The 23,339-nt window shown below is 35.7% G+C and overlaps 1 protein-coding gene across 3 annotated transcripts in view; it reads left to right on the forward strand.

Annotated features, from left to right (window-relative positions):
- The window catches only part of CNST (consortin, connexin sorting protein), a 46,872-nt gene that overhangs the window by 7,297 nt on the left and 16,236 nt on the right, over positions 1–23,339 (forward strand). For all 3 annotated transcript variants that reach the window (XM_066178543.1, XM_066178545.1, XM_066178544.1), the window contains 7 exons: positions 6,574–7,011; positions 13,617–13,822; positions 16,737–16,767; positions 19,284–19,370; positions 19,823–19,937; positions 22,415–22,436; positions 22,610–22,706. In XM_066178543.1, the coding sequence (XP_066034640.1) occupies positions 6,624–7,011; positions 13,617–13,822; positions 16,737–16,767; positions 19,284–19,370; positions 19,823–19,937; positions 22,415–22,436; positions 22,610–22,706 (946 nt within the window). In that variant the 5' untranslated portion in view covers positions 6,574–6,623. The remainder of the gene's footprint in view (positions 1–6,573; positions 7,012–13,616; positions 13,823–16,736; positions 16,768–19,283; positions 19,371–19,822; positions 19,938–22,414; positions 22,437–22,609; positions 22,707–23,339) is intronic.

The following is a 23,339-nucleotide window of genomic DNA, read 5'->3' on the forward strand; positions in this document are numbered from 1 at the left end:
CCCAAAACTTTTCAAGATACTTGGGAGACTCATCATTGTGTATTTTGAGTGCTGACAAAAAAGTTGTTTGTGTGAAAGTTTTTGACAGAACTGTCATATGTTCTACTAAACACTAGTATTTGTTCCCAGACAAACCTCTTGTATTTGGCTACATGACTGAAACATATTTTTGAAGTAATGTTAAATGTGGAATAGTAGATTATGCCTGGCAGTATGTTTATCATTGTTTACTAAAACTGTGAATACGCAGTATGACTAGGAAGCTCAGAAGTTGAAAATAGCATGTGAAACTTCCTCTTTAAACCTCACTATTCCTGCAGTTTATAGATGTGAAGATCATTATGCCTTTAAATGCCACTGCCACTTGAGAAATGTCACTTCAATGTCAGAAAGTACAAAACTACCGAAGTGTTCATGCTCAGACATTTTTGTAAATTCAATGAAATTAGATAAACCACTCCTGTATCTGAATACTTCTTGAAGGACAGCAGACTTAACACATTTGAAAAAATAGACCTCTTAATCTGTGTACCTGACACAGAAGCAGAAAGCACGTAGGGAGGTATTTTTACCCCTAGTACATTTTTTTCAAAGCCAGACAGGGGAAACTGAACAGTCAGGAAGATATTAATGAGATTCTCTCATGGTGAGAGTAAAGGGGTTGTACATTAGTCTGTCTTTTGAAGTGATAAACTACCAGTGAGTCCATACTATAAGACAGCACAATAGCATGGAGGTGTTTTTTTCTGCAGAGGTGTCAGGTTGAATAGTGGAAGCATACATATGAATATCTTTATTTGCCTTCCTTTAGAAAGAACAGCCTTCCAACCACTGTGCTTCACATAAGACACAATGCAGAGCAGAATTCTGTTAGCTGGAGCTGGTCTGGCTTTGTGAGATGATTACAGCTACATGAATTGCCTATGACCTTTGTCTGCTCACTCTTTCTGTAGCAAATTCTGTGATGGTCAAGTACATCTTCAGCAACTAGTACTTTTCTTGGTTGTGGTGAGGCAAGGGCACTCTGGTGATAATATTCCAGACTTCTTTAGGTGCATCTTGGCCTCCACATTAGATGAGGAACCAAACTGTTGTAGAGAAGTTGCATTTGCACTTACTCTAAAGAACATATGTGTTCTTTGTTTATTAGCTCCTGTAACAGCATAGTAGACATTGTCCTTTCTCTTGCAAGCTAATGAACTCATAATGCTATGTTGTATGTAGTTTTTACATAGTGTCATGTAGATACTGTGTCATTTAGAGTTTCCCCCCCATCACTGAATCTTCATTTTGGTATTAAATATAAATGTTCGTAAAATGAGATCAACCTTTTCCCTTCTATGTGGATGTTAATGAGCAGTAAGAAGAATTTCCAGTATTTGTTTTGATTGTGTATGGCCATGATAATTTTCACATTGGTTTTTATTAATTTGTAGATTATTTATAAATACGAAAAGAGATACATCACAAGAGAATATTTAAATGATAACATCTGCATGCCAGCTATCAGAAAAATCAACAGATTTGTTCTTAAGAAATCTGTGGATTAGGTTTAGTTATTCTTTCAATTTTAGTGTTTCTGCAGTTTTCCTCTTTTTGTTCTAATGATAGAAGCCCAAAATCTGTAAACATAATTTTTAAAAATACGTGCTTCATTTTCATTGAATCAGTTCTGGGTTTTTTTCTCTAGGACTTGTAATGTTGCTTCTACGTAGGTAAAAAGGGGGAAAAAGATACTAAAACCCCTGCAACAATAAAGAGAACGAGATTCCTTTAATACTAGGTAGTGTCTATTTTTCACCTGTCCTTAAATCTGAGACTTGCTAAAATTCTTCTTTAAAATGATGGCAATTCCACAACATCTCTGGACAGCCTGTTTGGTTGTTTACACAGCAGCCTTTTTTAGATTGAATTGCTATTGCCAGATGTAATGCTGACCCTTCCTTTCTAAAACTCTTACCTTGCTGGGATCCAGGTTCTCTTGTGTATATCTTGTTCTGTGTGTATTGTGCACAAAAAAAACCCCACAACCGTAATTGATTAGTGCCTGGCAGAACATAATGAATTCTCTTGTGCATGTAACATTTGCTGTATTACATCTCAAGAGAAAAAGAAAACTTGGACTCATGGTCAGTTTTCTGTTTGGTATCTCTTTGAGATGCTTTTCATCATAACAAAATGATTGGTTAATCCCTATTTCAGATAGATGTGCTTTATTTATTCCAAAGGGTTGGGGATATTCTGTTTGTGTTAGTGAATTTTATGTTATTCCTTTTGGAGCACTTATTGCTACAATTAATTTTGAGTTAAATCTGCGAAAATGCTGATAGCTGCTTTTAACTGCAGACTATATACTGCTATTGTGGTTCGTCATCAAAAGATTGCATAGAAGCAACACTGGGAACCAATCTGAAATGCCCATTCATTTTGAATAGAGCAATGTTGGTGATATAGTGGGGAAGCTGACTTTCAAGGAATTAAAAGACTTAAATCTCTTTAATTAACACAGAAAAATTAAATGGCATGAAAATGAGAGAGGGGAAAATAGTGTCTTTGGCAGAGGAGCCACATGAAGGCAATTAAATAGTATAAAAAATCAGTTTGATGTAAACTTTTTGAATGTTGGAAGAAACAATGTTATGATCTGGATTGTTCTGTAAGATTCACCCAAGATCAGTAAATGAAATACTACACTGAAATGAAATACTACACTATACATTCAGTAAACATGCACAGAGCCCACCAGCTGTCCAAGACAGAGGAGCTGAGTTAGTATGAAAATTTAAGGGGCCTGGTGGTGTTTGTGGTTTTGTTTTGTTTTTAATGCCCTCTTCAAATTTTATCCATGCCAAGTCAGGAATGATCCCAATTCTTACTATCTTTTTTTTTTTTTTTTTTTTTTTTTCCCCAAACAGCTATAATGAAGGTTATATTTCCATAGTAAGGATAGATGGAAAAAAAGTGAGCAACTGAAAAATTGTCAAAATTATATCAAGTTGTATGAAGTGCATGAAAGAGAACACTGATGAGCATGGGCCTTTTAAAACTGAAGTTGACCTAAAATACAAGGGCCATTTTTCTAATGTACATACTGTTTGCCCTAAAGCAAACAAAAGTAAAAGTAATTTCTTTAACACAGACTTTGTCTTTTAGCAACTTGGCAAATATTTTCCATTTTATTTTTCATTTGTGCTATGATTGTGCCAGTTGTATGAATCTGCGTGGCAACTGAAGCACTTTTATTCATGGGTACCTTTTAACAAAGGCCACAGTTCTGCTCTATGTTAGGTTTTATTGTTAGGTTTTATTTCAATTTTGGACAACCAGCATAGGGAGGAAAGATGGGCCTATGAAGAAACAAACATTTTTTATTAGCAAGTTGTTTGTGTTTACAATTTATTTCAGTAGCAAAACAGTAAATACAGGAACCTCATGTTAATGGTCTTTTAAATATAGTTTAAATCACAAGGGATTTTAATTTCATTTTTGTTTATAAATAGGTGTTTCTACTTGTGTTTTTAGACAGAGCTAAAGTTCATTCTCATAGGGTTTAGATTCACTTTGATACCTGCCTAGTGCCTCGATGAACTCAAAAGGAATTGCAAATAGCAGCATTGAAAATCAAGAAGGTAAAAAGTTTCATCTGAGTAGGAGGGGAAATCCTTTTAAAAGATCAAGGGCAAGACTGTTCTAAATTCTTTGAACTAGCTCTTTTTGGGTTTTCATTCTCTAAGGAGTCCTAAGGGTTGTAGAAAGGAATAGATTTTCAGGGATACTTTTATTTGGAGAAGTACTGAGTTTCAAGCAATAAACCAAGAAATGTTGTGCTTTCCAGCTTCTCAGCTACAGAGGGACTATCGTTTTAGCCAAATGTTTGAGGGAAGTGAGTTAACATTTTCCATCAGAATGTTAGCTTCCTCTACAGCAAGTATCACTTGTCAAAAGCATCTTTTCTCATTTTTCACAGTCAAATAGGAAACACCTTGTTCAAATGCGTTTGTATTTCTCTTTCCCTTTGCTGGCTGTTGAAAGGATAAACTGTTTTCTGTGGACAGAAGCAAGACAGTGCTTGTAGGACATCCTGGTTTTTAATTATTGTGTTAAAATGAATTCCTCGTTGGGTTTGAGCAATTTACTTCTACCTCTTTTGATGCATCATTTGACGTATGAGCTGGGGAAAGCAGCAGCAGTTAATATTTTTATGTGGCAGAAAGACTAAAAAGTGATCCTTTCACATATCTGGTATTTGGGATTATTTTTTTAGTGCTTTATAACAGGCATGAATAAATTAACATAACTGTAGTGGGGGTGTCTAACAATATCTAGTTCTGATTCTTTCTGGTCTGATTAAAATTGTGTCCTCCTCTTAACCTTTCATTTTGTGTTTAACTCACTGTGAGAGAAAATGGCTTGATTAAGGAGCATCCTTCTAGTGAACAGATGCCTTTTCCATAGAAGTCCTCAGTATCTCCTCTGGAGTTCTCTTTGTCTTTCTGGTGCTTAGGGAAAACCAATTGTCATCTAATGTGGCTGCCAAAGGAAAATGCAACTTTCATCTCTAATGTACAATACATAATTCTTCTAGACTAGGATAGAATATTTCCACTGGAAGGGACCTACAGTTATCACCTTGTCCAACTGCCTGAGCAACTCAGGGCTGACCAAAAGTTAAAGTGTATTGTAAAGAGCATTGTCCAAATGCCTCCTGGACAGGCTTGGGACATTGACAACCTCTCTAGGAAGTCTGTTCCAGTGTTTGACCACACCCTTAGTAAAGAAATGCTTCCTAATGTCCAGTCTAACCTTCCCTGATGGTGCTTATATGTTTTAGGGTAAGTAGTAATTTTTGTTAGACTGGTGTGGCTGGAAGTGGCTAGCCAGTTCTTCTGGTTGGAAGCAGAGATGGAGTTGTCCTGGGTGGTGCTGGCTTTGGCTTTTGTACTGCCCAGCTGGTGGTGGCTTGTTGCCCTCTGTGTGCTTCTCTGGAACTCCTCGCCATCTGTTTAATCAGGCCTGTACTTAGAGTACTTGTCTGCGAGCATGTTGTTGAAGACAGTGTCAAAAGCTTTACCACAGTCACAGTAAGTCACACCCATTATTTCCCCTTCCTCTGCTAAGCAAGTCAGTGTTTTGTAGAAGCACCACTTACCCATCATAAATCCATGCTGACTGTGCCTGATGACCTTCTTGTCCTTCAGATGCTTGAAAATGTGTTGTGGAGTAACTTGCTGTAATACCTTCCAAGGACCGAGGTGAGGCAGAGCAGCCTGTGGCTCCCTAGGTCCACCTTCTTCTGCCTATGATAGAAGTGGTCTTTTCTTTTTCTTTTTTTTTTTTTTTTCTTTTTCTTTTATTTCCCCGGTTCTTTTAGCAACTATGAAGTCTATGAAGGAATAATTTGGGGAAAATCTCTTTCGTAATCTTTGTCAGAGATACGTTTCTATGTATGAAGGAAGGCCTACTTATTCTTTTGATTTTTTTCCCATTTTTCTGCAATTTTAATTCTTCTAGCAAGTAAAATGAAATATTATCTTGCATATTTAGCAAGTGTGTATTTCATTTACTCAGCTTGTGTATACCAAGAGTTAAGAAAGCCTGGTGAAAACAGGTATCCTAAAATGTATTTTCATTTAAAGGAAAGTATAGGAAGCTGCTGGAAGAGGCTTATCTAAGCTCTTCTTTAATACAAGAATGCTTGCTGATTCTTGGCTTCACTGTTTAAAACATTAGCTAAATCTATTGAGATTTATTTCAGGTATATGGTTGCTAAATTAAACAGCAGTATTGCCGTGCTTCTAAAGGCTAAAGATAGGAACTGATAGAACAATGGTCCTGTAACATGTAGGTCTTCTGCTAAGATACTCCTTTTTTGTTCCCGTGAATGTGTCTAATTGCAGCATTGATTGGAGTTGCATCTTCACAAAAAGGGAAAATTGACTCCTGCTGAGAGTAGGTGGGGGTTTAGGTTTTTTATCAACAAACCATCTGCTTCTGTGTATACTGAGAACATGTTGAATGTTTTCTTGAAAATAATGTGACAATTGAGGCAATAAACAAGTTCTACTTCCATCTAATTCTGATAACACAGGTACTTTGCAAGTTTGATCTGACACCACCACTTACAGAATTAAAGGTTGTTCTACTTTTATTCCTCCCTGGTTTATTTATATTTCAGGCAAACTATGATCTTATGTGACAAGAATGCTTTTGTTTTAGCCGTGGATTTAAAGGGGGAGGGGGGAGGGGGACATGAGGTGGCTTCTGTTTATCTTCTTGTTATTCTCTTTACCTCAGCTGTAACAACAGGAGCACTGCTGTAAAGATCAGCTGTGCTTTTGCTCAGGTAACTGGAACAATTATAATTGGATAAATGTATAACTTTATAGGGCTTTTTTTGTATGTAAATATCCCTCGCGTTAAGACTTTAAATGGGTCCGTGAATGAAAGAAATTCCCCATACTTTTAAGCTGTATCACTTGGCTAATGTGAATCTTTACTGGCTGGCACTGGCTGACATTATTTATCTACTATAATATACATATTATAAATGCTTCATTCCATTTTATATTTTAGGTCTAAAAATATCCAAAGGGAGATTAAGTTGTTCAACAAGTAACGCTCTAATGGACGACAGAGACTTTCCACCAAATGATCTACAAATAGACTCAAAGGACATTCTTCCTGCTAACTATAGGGTGGAAAGTTTGACATCTCATTTGATTCCTTCAGCTGATGAAAATGAAAATCAACTTGACAGTGATGGGAATGAAGTTCTGACCAGTAGTAGCATTGCTATGGGACGACAGGATAAGGGTGAACAGGATAACATCAATAATAATGAGAATACGGACAGTGGGGACTGCATCCCAAGCTGTAAGGAAAGTGAGACTGAGAGAAGATCTGTAAATGTCCATATGGATCCTCAGCTGGAGGAAAAGCCTATTACTGAAAAACAGCCAGGTGGAAAAAGAAGTCCAAGAAGCAAAAGAAGTTCCAGTAAAAAATCTAAAGGTACTTAATATTTTTTTTTTTCTTTTGGTTACTTCAGAAGTAACACTGTAGATTAGATCTGTGAGCTAATAAGGAATATATTTTAGTTGTTTTCCTGATATTTTTTTTAGCATTTCACTAAAGGTTTGATGGGGTTTGGTTTATTTAACTTTTTTTTTTTTTTCCAGAACTGTCAGTTAGTCTTCAATCAGTTTTAACTCTTATGTTTTCACCTTCTGTATTTAAACAGTGGCTATGTAGCAAATGTAACACATCATGTAAACAGGAGTAGAGGGAGGCACACAGTGTCAGTATGGAAACTGGGCTGGTGCCCAAATCAAACTAGACAGAAATTCTGGCATTATGGTTTTGCTCATTTGAACACCATGGTCAAGTGCAAGATTTTGGTGCCTTGATCCCATGTCAAGATTTGAAATCTTGTTACGATTACCAAATAGCTTGATCTTGCCCTCCTGTTGTAAAATTTAGTTACATTTTTCAAAGCTTACCAGATAGGCCTAGGTTGTGTGTTTGCATAACAAACTGTTAAAAAATGTGTTGCTACCAGTTTTTGATGTTACTTTTTCTTTAGATTTTTGGATGCAAATTGGATAAGGAAAATGTAATGTTTATTGCATGTTCTTATTTGAAATCCTTCTTCCCTTTTTGAAGGAGTAGGATTTAGTGTAACATAGTGTGTTATGTTAGGTTTTTGCCATACATCCTAAAACTTACGTGTCATAGTGCTAAATATATATTAATTAAAATCAGTATGTTTCATGCCTAGGTTTCGTTGAAAGAACAGCTGATGCATGTGTGCTTTTTTCCTTGCATTTTAAACTAAACTAAATAATTTTAGTTTAATTTAAATAATTTTTCTTGCATTTTAAACTAAATAATTTAAAAATACGATTTCCCTCATAAATGGCAAGTCTTTTGTGACCTAATTGGAAAACTGATTATTATTTTGAGGGATTATAGAATAGGTAAAGATAGGAAAGGAAGGATGCCTTGCATTCCATGTCTTGTACAAATAGGCAAAATCTGAAAAGAAAAAATATATTTTCTAGTAGAGATAAGAGCATTCTGAAATCTGTCATTACAGGGAGAAGGATTTCTGGATAACTTTCTTCAGCACTTAATAAGTAGATATATTTCATCTGTAGATTTAAGTTTTAATAACAGAATAAAGTAGTTAAAATGAAATTGGCAGAAGTAATTGAGAACCAGTCATTTGATGAGAATAACAAAAAACAAGTTGATGACAAGTTATACATACATGTTGATGCAGGTATCTGAAGCATAATAAGAGGAAGAAAAGGAAAAAAAACTCACCTAAACACTGGAAGTTAGACTTGGCTCATTTTTCTTTCTCCATTAGTTTGTATTCTTGTTGAATGAACTGATGCAGAAGTACTGCAAAATTCGCTGTCCACAGTAGATTGAAGTTTTAAGACAAGAAGTACAATCCTGAAAATGTAGGAAATTGCATGGAAAAACCTTGCAATGTAGAAAACCACATAAGAGAACATCCTGTCTGCAAAACCCTTTAGAGTTTTGTTGAATTGTTATGAATAAACTCTTGTTACTTTATTAGTAAAGAGCCTTGATTGTTAGAGAGGAAGGTCAAAATATAAAATTGCATTATATCTCCCATTTTTTATGGGCTAATATGCATTTAGTCATTTTTTCAATACTCTCATGTGATGTTTCTTCTGTTTTCACAAAATGCAACTGACTGTGTCTCTATTTTTTGATGTTGTAAATGTCATATTTTTAGTGGCAACCTTCCATTTAATTTCACAGCACCAGCTATTTTAGATGATTGCTGAATATCTCATTACACCCTTTACATTAAGGTCCAAACTAGCTTTCTTCTCTTTATACCAACTCAGACTTAAAGGAGAGAGCAATCAAACTAGAGTGGAAGATCCCTGAGTGGGTGACAGCAGAGCACCACACAAGCAAACTGGAATATCAAACTAAATACTTGCCTGGCGTGTATTGTTGTGAATTTTTTTCAAATATATTTTAAGCTGTTGATAAATCATGGATGAGTTACTTTGACTCATAACTGAGGAAGAGATTTATGAATCTTTCTCCCTGTAAGCACACCTGTTAGGATTGCTGTTAAATGTTGCCATTCTAGAAAAGATGACGTTTGACTTAAAAAGCACATTGTTCTTATTTCTCTTCTTGCTAGTGACTAAAGCAATTTATGTGGAATATAGAAAATTACATTTTAGTCATTTTTGTTTACTTGTGACTTGCTCAGCAGAATATTGTTGATCATTAGAGAAGCCAATCTTTCGCTCTCAACGTGTTTTTACTTTAGAAGAAAGAGCAAGTACTTGCACTTGCAAAGTGTTTGAAACCCTCTAAATAGTTGTTCGTGTAGAATAGAGTTGTAAGTTGGATTATTGTCTGTCTGTATATGCTTGGGATGTGTTGAAGCTAAAAATATCCTAGCTTCTGCTATCAGTAGACTGGAATGCAACTTTAACAGTCGCTGTATCTGGTTGAAGATCCTTCTGGTTCAATATTCTTCCCCTGACGGAGGCTGACAGAGGATTTGTGGGCGAGAGTATGAGGACAAGGCAAACATGTGGTGATTTGTTCTCATGTTCTCCTCCCCATCCACAGCAATCACAGGACTTTCCCAAGTGGAAATTGATAGGCTGTAATACTTTTGAGTGAATTAGTCACCTGACTTACAGTTGCTTTTTGCATCCATTTCAGTGTCTTGGAGTAAGCAGTTCCAGGATTTCATCTCTTTATTGTTTAGAGAAGCACCTCCTTTTAGCCCTCTTGATATTGTGGGAGATTGAGAATGGATTGACAAGTCTATGGCTTCTAGATCCCAGATTTTTTCTCACATTCTTTTTGTATACTCATCATAATTTTGAATGTACTATGATTATATCTGGTTAGGGAGGACTGGTGACCAAAGAACTGATGTACATTTTAACTGAAGAATTTAAACTTTGGTGATTATTCATAATGTTATTCCTTGTAAAGACTTGTACTAACTTTAGTGTGGTAGAGCTAGTGATTCATCAAGTTTCATAATCTGTTTCGATACATTTTTGTAAACATGGACTTCAAATTATCTATGTTCTCTGAAAATAAGTTCATCTTTTTTCAACAGGTTAGTCATGGCTTTACTTAATATTGTAAAATCATTATATGATTCTTTAACATATTATAGCATGGCAACCTGCACTCAAACTTTTCCCCAAGGTAAATTCTGCAACATATACTTTTTCTGTAAATTATTCCACTTATTTCTTAAAGCAGCTTGAAGGTAGGGGAAGGAATAAAGTTTTTGGGATGGAATTGGTGTTGAAGCTAATAAAATATATGAATATAAGATAGTCAAATTACATGAAAATTCAAGTTAAAAATTCAAGTTAAAATGTTATTTTATTTAGGGTTCTGTACCAAACTAAAAAAGATTTTGGGCTTGCTCAGTTCAAGTAATATCTTTACCACCAATACTTTTTTCTCAAAATCTCTTCTCTTAAAAATGAGTAGTTTTTAAATACTTGCTGGTCTTTTTTCATTTTTCCTCAGTAGCTCTTGAATGAATCAGTCTGAAACAGCTTTCTGTATTGGGAACCAAAGAATGTTTAAAAAAAGAGATTGCCATATGTTTTCTGTACTAGAAACTTCTGTTACTGGTGGCTTAAGCTAGTGCTACCGAATATGAAAATTCAAATTCACATAAAAAACAGAGGGCAACATCCATAATTTTAATTTGATAGCAAATCCCTCATACTTGCACCTTGGATTCATTCTCAGGCAGGTAACAAAGAGCATCTTAATTTCATATACTTGCAGTACTGACAAAGAGAAAAACCTGAGACATACTCAAAAATGTGGGTTTTTATTAACAAAGTATGTCAAAATTTGATCTTTTTTTGGCAAACATGGGGTTGCTTCTGTTAGCTGTTGGGGAAATTGAGAGAAAGTTTGCCTCTCCCCATGTCTTAGGAAGCATTGGCACACCCAACTGGGCATAGAAGGGGTCAGTTGAAACATTTGTGAGCCTGGCAGAGCAAAAACTTGAACCTGGCTCTTGGCCCACGGCCCACTGAGTGTTCTGGCCACTGATGTCTTCTGTGTCTTTTTGCATACATTTTCATGAAGGTTTTGGTTCCATTCCAAGGTGCAGTAAATATCAGCGCTTTATAAAGTGAAAAAATTTAATCCTTCCTTACTAAAAAATCAGAAATACATGTAAGATACCTGTATCTAATAAAAAAAGATCAATCTGCTTTGTACAGTAAGATTGATTGGTTCCTGGAGAAAGTAGTGTGCTGTTTTCAAGAATGGGGGGGGAAAAATAAATAGGGATCCTAGCCCATCACATCTTTATGATGAAATAGCATTACTAAGTATTACAATAAAAGTTCTTTGTTGCAGTGCTGCTAAGGCACAAATATTGTCTTGTGTTGGAAATCAAACAAGTTAGAATTAACGTACATGACTGTAAGGCCTCACTTTCAAAATCAGGGAAGAAGTTTGAGGTCAGAATTTGGTACTGAGTGACGGCTCAACTCGATGCACAATAATAATGCAGTTCTTGAAGGATGTTTTAGTAACAGTATCATGATTACATTAAAATTAAGGGTTTTCATGGTAGTTGTTATTGGGCATGTTGCAGTCAATGTTCATGTTTTGGTATGATGAGTGATTATTAACTGCTTAATAAGGTGCAGCATGAAGTGATATTTGATTTCTTTGTTCATTTTTCTGAGAGAAAATGTTTGCCAGAACATGAGGACCCTCTTTTCTGGCTTCATGATAATGTGCTAAACAGGAAGCTGTATTTTTAAAGACAGCCTTAATTGCATCTCTAGAAGTATTTCCTGGTTTGTATCTTACATCCAGTTGTGTCTCTTGTTGCTTTTGGCCCACAGGAAGCCCAAATAAATACCGGAAGATCAGTGATGTGCATTAATTTTGAAAAAGCAATGTTAAGTTACACCCATATTTTTTCTGGCAGTAAGCCCCGTGAAAATAGCCCCCCACAGAGATTATTAGTACTCTTAACCTGGATAGTTTACTAAATAAAGAGTTTAAAGTAATCAAAAGTAAAATGGTGGAGCCTTCCATGGACAAGCTACTGCCTTTCTTAGATCCTAAGTCTTAAACCTGAATCATCATTATTGGGTTTCAGTGGCAATGAAAACAAAGGGGTCTGAAACTGAGTGCCCAAGATGAGGACACAAAGATACTTGAAACAGTGCCCTCAGCTGTCTGTCTTTCAGATAATAACATGATTTCAGAAAATGGGTGTAACTGGAGAACAACACTCATCATAATTTGAGTTAATTAGAAGCTTCCTGGGCACAATTCTCTAAATTGTTTTAAATACTTACGGGATTTTTTTAAGTTCAGGCTTATGCAAGTGTGTGAAATTCAATGTTTTATGGAGAGATAAAAAAGAGTTTATTGACTGTTGGAGCCAGCTGTAGTTTTCTGGTTGCTCCTAAAGCTGCGTTTTATAGGAAGCTGTAATTCATTGCTTTTATTCTCTGATCTTTGTGAGAAACTGATCCAGTCAGTATATGGGTAGATTTCTCCCACTGCTGCTGTCACTTCTACTACTCTACACTTCCTTCTTAATCTCATTTAACATTTTCTCATAACTATCATATACATGATCAAAATACAAAACAAATTTTGCATTTCTAAGAATAAAATGAGGGATTTGCACCCAGAAAGCTTTTTCCTCCAATATTCTTAGAGTGTTACGCTTTACATTATTCTTCATAACTCCACCTGAATGCCAGACTTTTTTTGACTTCTATAAAATTGGAGACAGGCGACAGTGAACTCCTAGGAAATGTACCATGGACAACCTAGTTTTCTGTCTAGCAGGAAGTTCTGGGACCTAATTCAGTTTACACAGCCTTGTATCATTGTTACCAACATAGATCAGCACTACTGCCTCTTTCCCTGGATGCTCAAACAAACTATCCAACCATGTAGGGGGTTCTTCCTTTTCACTCAGCAGTCCCCTTAGACATCTCTCTCCTGCAATAGAATCCCACACTGTCATCATCTGCTTCTTTCTATCCTTTAAGAACCTGCTGTCACTGTGAGGAGCCCCTGTGTTGCCATCTAAAAAAACAGGAACCCATTGAATTGTCCTTCCGTCCTTGTGTCTGTCCGTCCCCAGAACGCCGCCTTGTACGAGGTCCTTGGCAGAAGCGAAGAGACAAACTGAGAACCTCATTCAAACTGTCCTCGCTACCTCCTATTTGTCCTTTGTGAGCAAAACTGCATTCTAAGCACTTTTGGGTCATCCTGGTCTCTTTTTAATAACTCTGTATAACGTGTTTTAAGGGTTCTGATTTTTTTATCCCCTCATAAGTGAAAGCAAGGTCCCAGTTAGAAGCGTACAAATGTATCTGATGTGTTACTGTGTTCTGTTGGGTAGGTGAGCTGACAATGAGACAGACCTGTCACAATTAATTTTGAAAGGCCATTATTTAGTTTAGCAGCAATGTTATTTAACATACTAGGTGTTTAGTCATAACGTTAATTGAAATTGCCTGAAAAAAGCAACTCAATATATTTATTTTAAATCCTAACCTAAGCACTTGTCCTTTTCAAAGGTGTTTCTGCAGTGGGAACCACAGCGATCCAGGAGGAAAATACTCTTATTACGGATATGGATTTTGTGCAGTCTGAAGGCGCTGTTGAAACGAAGGAAAACTTTCATCCAAAAGACCAAAAGCAAACGTTGCAGTCTCTTTTCTCTTTGCTCCGTGAAGAGGTTGAGCAGATGGATTCAAAAATACTGCCCCTGTGTCTCCATGAGGTGCTTTCTATGATTTGGTTGCTGCACTGAATTTTATTTTTCGAGACCTAGAAAAAATATGCATAAATGCAATTTATGCCAATACTCATATCTAGACAAGATATTTTGATACATAACAGATGGTCAGGCAAATACCTCCTCTAAGATCTGGAAATATTTGTTGAATTATAAATTGCCTTGTAAGTATATTCTGTGGTTAAAGGAAACTCTTGAGGATGGGTTTCTAATTCCCCAAATGGTGAAATTAGTTTGGCACAAAGATTTAGGAAAATTGCTCTTTAATAGACCTTCAATAACGTTTGTAAGACACTGGTGTGGTTGTGTGCTGTACAGGACAGCAGATACCTCAATAAAATTTTAAATCTGGAATTGTTTTTACTGTTGCAGACATCTTTCTAGCATAAATTTTATGAACTAATATTAGGATCCAAGGTTTCTTAGTGTATACCTTTATATAAGCACGGTTGCCACACCTGCAAGACCGAAGGAAAACCTGTGGTTTTAAAAGCAATCTTTCTTACAAGCTGGCCAGTACATTGCTTTTTTTTCTGAAGGTTATGATGCAGAACAAATATGTAGATAGAACTTCATGCAGTATTAATTTACAGTTTAGTTGTGTCAGACTAACAGTAGACTAGAAGACCTTTTGCTTGGCTGTGATGTCTAATATGGGTCATATGTAGATACTATACCAGTCTGATTTGACTTAGCTGCATTGTTTTTATTTTGGAAGATTGGATGGTTTTAATATTTTAAACTTCTAAACTGCAATGACATTCCCACGTTCTTTTTTGGTACAAATAAGCAATTATATGGGAGAAAGAGGTTTCTCTTTAGGCTGGCGTATTAGAGATAATCTAATATTTGACATAGAATTTTAAATTATTTTTTCTAATACATGATTGAGAAAAGATATTTGACACCGTTCCTTAACTTACAAGAAGCTTAGCTTTGGGGTTAAGAATTTGTACTTTTAGCCACATCAAATTTGGTGGTTGTCCATGAGTCAGTACAAAGGTCATTTTTGGAAAACAAGATAGGACTAAAACTTAAAATGCTTTACAAACAGCAGGGAAATCAATTGTACATGATGGAGGTGAAGTCTGTTGCTTTTTAGATGAGGAAGCCAAACCCTAAGGGGAAGAACCTTTTGAAAGTCATACAGGAATTGTGGCAGAACTGAGAACAGAATCTGCATATTCAGATTGAAACATATTCAAACACTATCTCTTTTTTCCTAAAAATGATCAAGCATTTTGAATGGAGTGTTTGAAAGAAAGCTAATGGATCTTACAAGGATTGTAACCTGTTTTTTTTTAATTGAGGATGGGAGGGGAAAGGATTTTAAATTTAGCACTCCTGTAAAGTGAGTCTATTAAGAATTTTTTTCCCTTTCTAGTGAATTAACCTATCATCTTCAGTCTTTTTTCTTTTTTTTTTTTTCAGATTGCTATTACAGCCTGACAGTAACATTAAACCAAGTCTAGCAAATACTCTTCTATCACATTCTTTTTCTATTCTCTATGACAAAACTCAATGTAAAATCAAGAGCTGTGTCAGGTGTTCTGTAGTATTAACAATCCATGGTGTTTGTGGGAAGCCTGTGTTGAATATTTAGAGGCTGTTGGATAGTAGGGGCTGCTGTAGAAATCAACTTCTAATTAGAATAGGATGTAATTTTTTTCCTGTCTTGAATTGCATTAATTTGATTTGTTTAGGACTTGTTACAGAATCTAAGAAGTATTTTTATTTAAAACATAGGTAGAGCTTTGGTAGCTCCAAAAATCCTTAGGAGGCTATTGTGGACAGCAGACAAAATGTGCAGAAAAAGAACATTGAAAGTCACTTACCCATTCTCTTTTGAAGGTACTGGGCTCAGAATGGTCTAGTGATTAGTAGTAAGGCTGAGAGCCAGGAAATACAATTTGTAATCTAGACTCCTCCATCAACTTGCTGTCTTTTTTGAGCAATCACCTTCTGACTTCTACAAAAGTGCTTATTTAAGCCCTCCATATTATGACTGCTGAAATCAAGATCCCAAAGATTTTGAGACTGAATATTTGAGTGCTCCCACAGAAGTCATTGGGGAATCATCTGTAAGGTGCCTCAACCTAAATGTTCTGGTATCAGGGTACCTGCAGTTCCTGGACACATTTTGCAAGCTCTGCCCTTGCCTCATCATGCATGGCAAATAGGAAGACTGCCAAAATTCTCTGTCCCTGAGGATTGGTTAGTTGCTGCTTGTAAAAGTCACTGCTAGTGTAGAGCTCTGTGGAATACTTCTGAGGTTTATATTTTTTGTATTTCATTGCATTTACAAACGAAGATGTCAGTATTCCTCAGCTTTCTAGGAAAGCCTGCACAGTTTTGTAACAAGCACAAGTAACTTATTGTTGCAATTCTCTAATATTTTTTGTCTGCAGGGAGACAAAAGACTCTTCCATCAGTCAGGAAACCTCCATTTCTGTTTTAACACATTGCTGTGTAATGCTCACGAGAGCGCAGCAGTGATCTTCATTTGATCAAGCATAGGGAAACATTGGTCAGGCACAGAATTCAAACTCTTGAACTTGTATCAGTAGAAATAGTACTTCTGTTGTAGGTCATTTTAAAGCTTTCTATTAAGATAACTCTTTCTGAAATAATTTTTTTGGTTGTAGCAACATAAAACCCTGTAAGATTTGGGTGAATCTGTTTTGTGTGAGAGGACTTAGTATTTCTTTGGTCTTTGATACTCTTTTGAAACATTTTTCTAGAACAGGAATACATGTGTTTTGTGAGAACATTCATATTTTACCCAAACTAAATAGGAACTTGCAAGCTAGATGTTTTAAACTATGATTAAAAGTTTACATACATACTTACCACTGTCATGAAGATTGTAGATTCTTAATTTTTTTTTTTACTTTTGCAGATAGCTGAGACCTATTTTCAAGAGGAGGAATGTATCCTTTTCCTTGCAGAAATTGTTTCACAGTATTAAAATAATGTGGCATGATTAAACATAGAAGGTAAATGCTTTGCTGTTAACTCACATTTTGTGGGTCAGGGTTAGAAGGAAGTGAACAACCATAATTTACCCAGGAGTGAATAAACAATATGCTAGCAAATCCTCCTTAATCAAACAACTGGAATGTGAGTTAAGGGATAAATTCACTTCCAACAGCTGTACTGATGCAATCATTAGTAGCTGGACATAAGCGAGGAAGTAAGAAAACATTTTCAAAGAACTTTTGCTTTTATAAGATAACTTCTATTTTAATTATAAGTAACTGGGAAAATGTCCAATTTAGAGATAGGATATGTATTATATCAAATTGGGTGCCTATAATAATGATAAAATTGTCACAACAGTTGATTAGAATATGTACTAAAAATGTCTAAATTGGAATAAAAATACCAAACACACAGAGCTTAGATCAGCAACCTGCAAACAATAGCAAAATGGTGTTTGACGAATGCTAATTAGTCAATATCATCAAAGGCAGTCTGAGAAATTGTATGAAAATATTCGTAATTGCTTCTGGGAGCAGTTTAATAGTCCAGTTTATTTTGATTTGTTCTGAGGTAATGCAAGTAAGCTTGGTCAAAAAATTGTAATAGTTGAACTGCTGATAATTACTCTGACAAATTTCAGTAATTGTGTGAGAGAATAATAATATTAAACCCCAAAGTTAAGTTAGAATTTTAGAAAAGGTGGACTGGGATTTCCTCTTTGCTTTAAAGGGAAAATGATCAGATTATAAAAGGAAGAGACCAGTTGTAAGCCCTTAAGGTATATGTGATTCATTAAGATGCATCATATATTATAGAATTTGTGCATATAGATTATTTCTTTGTTATGTAATTTGTGCAAACAAAATTCAGCAAATAAGCAATTGTTTAGCAGGCTAAGTAACAAGGCATAAGAAACCTAGACAAATTATATTTGCCTGTAGATAAAACCAGAGAGCTAACAGTAACAATATTATAAAAGCAACATATAAATTAAAATATCCATCACTGTTTTAGAGGACTGCACTTCTGGTTTGGATATCCTAATTCAAAAGTGTCCACCAGAAAATGTGAATTAGACAGCACAAATGAAAGGCATGGAAAAATTCTGTAGTTTATTATGGTGCAGGGGGAAGTACAGTAAATTTAAAATTTAAATGGCGTGGTAGAAACAGTTCTTCTTTCATCGAAGTTCCTTTAATTGAAAGGCACTCTATTTAAAGCTGATCAAAGGAAATATTTTTTAATGCAATGTACACCTGATGTGTGGAATTCAACACCACTATGTAATACATATTTATGAAGGATATCTCCACTGTCCCTCCAGCCATCAGTTTCCTGAGGTTAATAAAGAACTTACTTGATCATGTTGCACTGTATTAATTATCCATGACAGACATTTTAATTCATCCAGTGTGGAACCTCATATTAACAATAATTCAGGGTTTGTTGCCGTGATCCTCTAAGGCTGTCCCTGTGATCTGTAATTCTGTTTCTAATGACAGATTTCCTGAAGACAGGGAATATCCTTTCCATTAATATTGTTGTTCATAAGCCATGCTGTTGCATGAGGCTAACCAGAATAACCAGTACTGGTTGTGTTTTTGTAATAATTACTCCAGTGTTTTAATTAGCATGAATAATGGAAAGCGGTTTTTCTGTGTTACTAAGAACATCATTCACTGTACTTCTGTTCTCATTGTATTGTAGAATTACGTTTCAAATAGCTGGTAAAACAGCTTTAAACAGCCCAACCAACAACTCAGGCTTGGTGGGACTAGACTTATCCTGACTATTGTAAAATATGTGACTATCAGTATACCTTTATGAATATATTGGTAACCCTAAGCAAGGGGAAAGAGTTCTTCATACAGAAGAAAAGTGAGCAGAATCTTCAGGAAGACAAAAGGTAAACTCAGCAGTTCCAAAAGTGTTGTATACAGTGGTTGAAAAGGAGACAGGTGTTTTTCAACAGTTGAAGTTGGATCAATTGTTTTAATGCTGTCTCCAGCTGGTCAGTAGAAAGGAGCCATATTTCAGTTAGTTATGGTTTATTGGCATATATTTGTATTTCTTGAGAGAGACATGCTGGTATTTGTGTCCTTGTCTTGCTTTACATTTCCCAGAGATTTCACTATTTTTGTAAAGTTATCAGCATAATAACATTTCAGTCATTTCTTTTCAAGAAATTATGCTTCAGGCACATGGGAAGAGGTAGCTGCTGAAAAGAATAGGATTTTCATTTTCTGAATGTTTCTCAACTTGTTTTACTTCTTGCGTGCCATTTTCATGTCTGCTGTTTTTTTTCTTTCTTGCACAGAAATCAGGATGCTAGCCATTATTCATTTTGACTCATTTATTGCAAATTTCAAGTGTATAATTACTTCCCTCTCAAACATGATGCCAATTATAAGTAAGTCATACCATGTCCACATATGTGTGTATTTGCCTTTAACCGTCCATTCAGATGAGAAGGCGATGAAGTTCATTCAGCTTGAACGACTTTATCATGAGCAGCTACTTGCAAATCTTTCTTCCATACAGGAACAGTGGGGTGAGTATCAGCTAAACTAATATGGTAGAAGAAAGACTTTAGTTTGTATTTCTAAATAATAGAGTCACATTTCCTGGCTAAAAAAAGTTGCATAGCAAAAGAAGCATTTATATCAGAATTTCTCTGAGCTTGTTACAAGAAGAACATTCCTGCTTTGGATTTGTTTGTACACATTTAGGTGCAAATAGTTTATAATTCTTTATTCTGTTAATCAAGATTTTGATCCACAGTTGTTTCAAGCATATTTTTGGATTATGATCAGTGAGTGTGATGTGATGAAAATAAAATGTGTTCTGAAAGAATAGGATGCTGTTTTACATAGTCTGAAATGAGACTGTAGAACATAGACAGAAAAGTTGTCAGTATTTCTCCATTAATTAGTTTTACCTATTTGTTTTATATTTAGCTACTTTTATGGTATCTTGAGTAAAAATTATTTTGATTTAATTTAGAAAGAAAATGGAGAACAGCAGCTCCCAGTCCAGTTACAACACTGAGGAATTCAGATAAAGAACTGAGTGGCCAAGAACTGGAAAAGCTTACTAGAGTTTGCTCCTCGCATCAACAGTAAGTATAAGAAAGTGTTATTATTCCTCAAACTCATATGTTAGTGCAGCTGTTGTCTCCTTGCCATTATGAGTGTTTTAAAATAATCAGTGTCAAAATAAAAGTTGCATTAATGACTTGAATTTGATTATAAAGTGGTGGTTCCTTCTGATATGTAACTTAAAATATTTTTACCATCAATTTTCACATTGTTTTAATATTGTTTGAGGAACATATGAAGACTAAATCTGAACTCGTTCTAACAAATCATCAGTTTTCCAGAACTGGGGTTTTGAGTTCTATTACTTCAACCAAAGGAAAAACTGAACAATCTTCATTTAGGAAGAGAGAGACTGTAGAACTAATGATGGTGTTCATGTCTAATACCTATTGGTTTAATCATTGTTTCAAAATGCAAGTGTCCAGCATCTCAGACTTCAGTACCCATACCTACCCTATAGGATTTTATTCCCAAATTTCCACATTATAGGACAATTCCTTAATGCTTAAAGTAGTTCTTGTTGCCTTCTATTATTTCATAGAGGTTGCATTTACATGAAGCAGTGGTTCTGTACTTTCCCATCATGACAGTATTCTGAACAGTGAAATCTCAGTTCGTAGCTGCTTTCCCTGATCCGTCAGCCTCCTGAATCAGTGTATCACAGCATAACAAACTTGTGGGCAGTGCCTAGGGGGCTTTTCTGGGAAGTAACACATATGGGATTGTACCTGTCAGGAAGGAGGAGGAGATCTGTTCTTTCATGGATCAATGTCCTACTCTCCAGACACTGATTTTAAGGCACAGATGGAAAAAATCATATGAGCTGCCTCTGAACAATGATCAGCCAACAGCAGTAAGGAAACTAACCACATTCAAAGGCTGTGAAAAGGCCTGCCTGTGACAGGCAAGATGCTCTCAATTGGATGGGGAGAGAGAACTTTCTCTAGTACATTTGCATTGGCTTAGTTAATCTGGATACAACAAAAGCCAAAATGTTCCTGTTGCTCATAAAGAGTATGATCTGGCTGTCCCTTTTTTTCCCTCTGGGTGATGGTACCAAAGTTTGAAAACACCCCAGCTGATTGCCAGAATCCATGCAGGCATTCTTACGTGTATTCTGAATGCCTTTGGGAGGGAGCCCTTGGAAAGGTATTCCTAAATTGCCACAGGAAGAGGGGTTAGGTGTAGCACGGGAGCTGCAGGTTTGCACCCACAGTGTGCTGCTGCTGAGGGGCTGCACTGAGTGCCTGCAGCTGCCTCAGCCTGCATTTCCCTGCACGGGACCTTGCAAGCCCACAGAAAGGCTGAGACTCAGCTCTGCTGGGAATTATACACTGCAACGAGCAGCACCTCCCTGTTGTCACCTGCATTGTCACCTTGTTGAGAATAACTCTGCTTTCTCCTCCATTTCAGTTTTGAAATATCATTCCCTGTTCTGAGAAACCCTGCAATGTGATAAAATATAAGGCTTGTGTTCATTAGCCTGCTCAGTGCTCTGTATTCAATATTATTGCTCTTTAGAACTCTCTAGGCAAAAGCCTATTTGCTTTTATTGTTTCATATAGGGGGGTTTTCCTAAGGTTTAAACTCATTTTATCTTTTAATTTAAAAACTTTAATTTTTAATGAATAGCATGTAAGGTCTTGGAAAATATGAGTATTTTGCTTTTGTAATTGAAAGTAATGTGACTTTTTCTGATACTCAAGGTTTACAGCTACATACTGGACATGTTTGCTGTTTAAGGATAGTTTTGAGTGTCCTTTATTTGAAGTTTAAATGGTAAAATTTAGGTCAATGTAACTTTGAAGTTTTTGTTAGAGAACATGTACATCAGTACTCTTTCCTTGTCTCTCCAATTTTTTTTCAGTAGCTTTAAATAAAATGCTCCACATTTTATCTTCATTGCTGTATGAAAGACTGCAAGACAGATTGTGTGTGATAAATCACATTGTGTATAAATCTCTATCCAGCTGGCAAAGTCCACAGTGACTGTGTGCAGCATTGATTCACCTGTGCATCTGAATGGAGTCAGTGGGAGCTGCTGTACCTTACAGAACCCAGAAATTGTCCCAGTCTGTGGAGAGGGAAATATGTTTTTTGGGGAGGGCATTTCATTGCTCGATCTCTTTTATAGTGATTGCTGTTTACAATAGTAGTAGATATCGAGTTCTTACATGATTTTTAAAGTTGGTCGAGTTTCTTCTGAGCATAAGCCTTTACAGGAATGTACATTGCTTGATACGTTGCAGTAAAATTTCTTCTGACTGCTTTTGCAATTAGGTTGAACAATGTTAGGGCTAATTGGTCTCTTGATGATATTCATGCAAGTACAGATGTGTGCTTGAAAGTATTCTAGCAGGCTGACACTTTCAATGGAAGAAAAGTTCTGTGCTAATTTTAGAGCAGAGCAAAGGTTTCTAAGATTTCATTTACAATTATTGTGAAGAATGTTGCCACTAGGTTGTTTAATTTATTCTTTTCTCCTTTATTGCTGCAGGCCACAGCCATCCAAAAATAAGGTAAGCAGCTGTTTAATTGAATTCTGCTTTGTCAAAAATTGGTAATAAGTATCTTTTGAATATTAGATAAAATCTTTCAAGTTTAGAAGCTTTTTGAAGTCTGAATGTCTCAAAAAGTCACAGCATTCCTGTTTAATTCCAAAAATTACAGGTAATACTGTCATATTTTACAGCTAGTAGCTGCTGAAAATACATGGGAAAGTATCTGTTTGCCTCAGTTAATGGAATCCAGAACTTTAAAGGAAAGAGAAGCTACTGCTTTTAAATCAGGTATGTGTGTATGTATGTATGTACCTGTGCATACATTTGTTTTAAATATTACACCGTAACAACATATTCCTATAAATACAATGAAGCTATTTCATTTGAAGCTATGGTGTTTGTTGGATTTCTACAGATGCACAAATGGATGATTTTTTTTTCTCAGGACAGTGGATAAATAAGACAATTTTAATTAGTAATTGAAATTCATAATTATAAAGTAATTCTAGTCTCCATCAAAAAGAAGTTTTAAATGTGCATGCATTTATAGTAGCTTATTTAAGCTACAAAATTGTATAAAACTAGAGATGAGATGCATAATTTATATGTATACAAATATATACTAGATATTTAATCTGATGACAGACATCCCAAGGTGTGGCAATGGAGTACCGTTATCAGTATTAGTAACTATTTTAATTACAAGCAGTGTACTGATTTTGAGATGCATTTTTCTGAAGCAGTACAGAAAATGATGAAGTCCTTGGGGGGTCTTGAAGAGAAAAACATTCAGTTAATTGTTTTGAGTACATACTTTTATGTCAGCCTCATTTTCCTTTTTCTTCCTTGGGGCAGTGGCCATTTTGTTTAAAGAATTTGTTAGAATCTTTGGGTTCTTAGGAAACATTTACAAATTAATGA

Source organism: Chamaea fasciata, unplaced genomic scaffold, assembly GCF_029207755.1.
Source record: "Chamaea fasciata isolate MVZ Bird 193981 ecotype frontalis unplaced genomic scaffold, bChaFas1.0.hap1 SCAF_3, whole genome shotgun sequence".
NCBI classification, from domain to species: domain Eukaryota; kingdom Metazoa; phylum Chordata; class Aves; order Passeriformes; family Sylviidae; genus Chamaea; species Chamaea fasciata.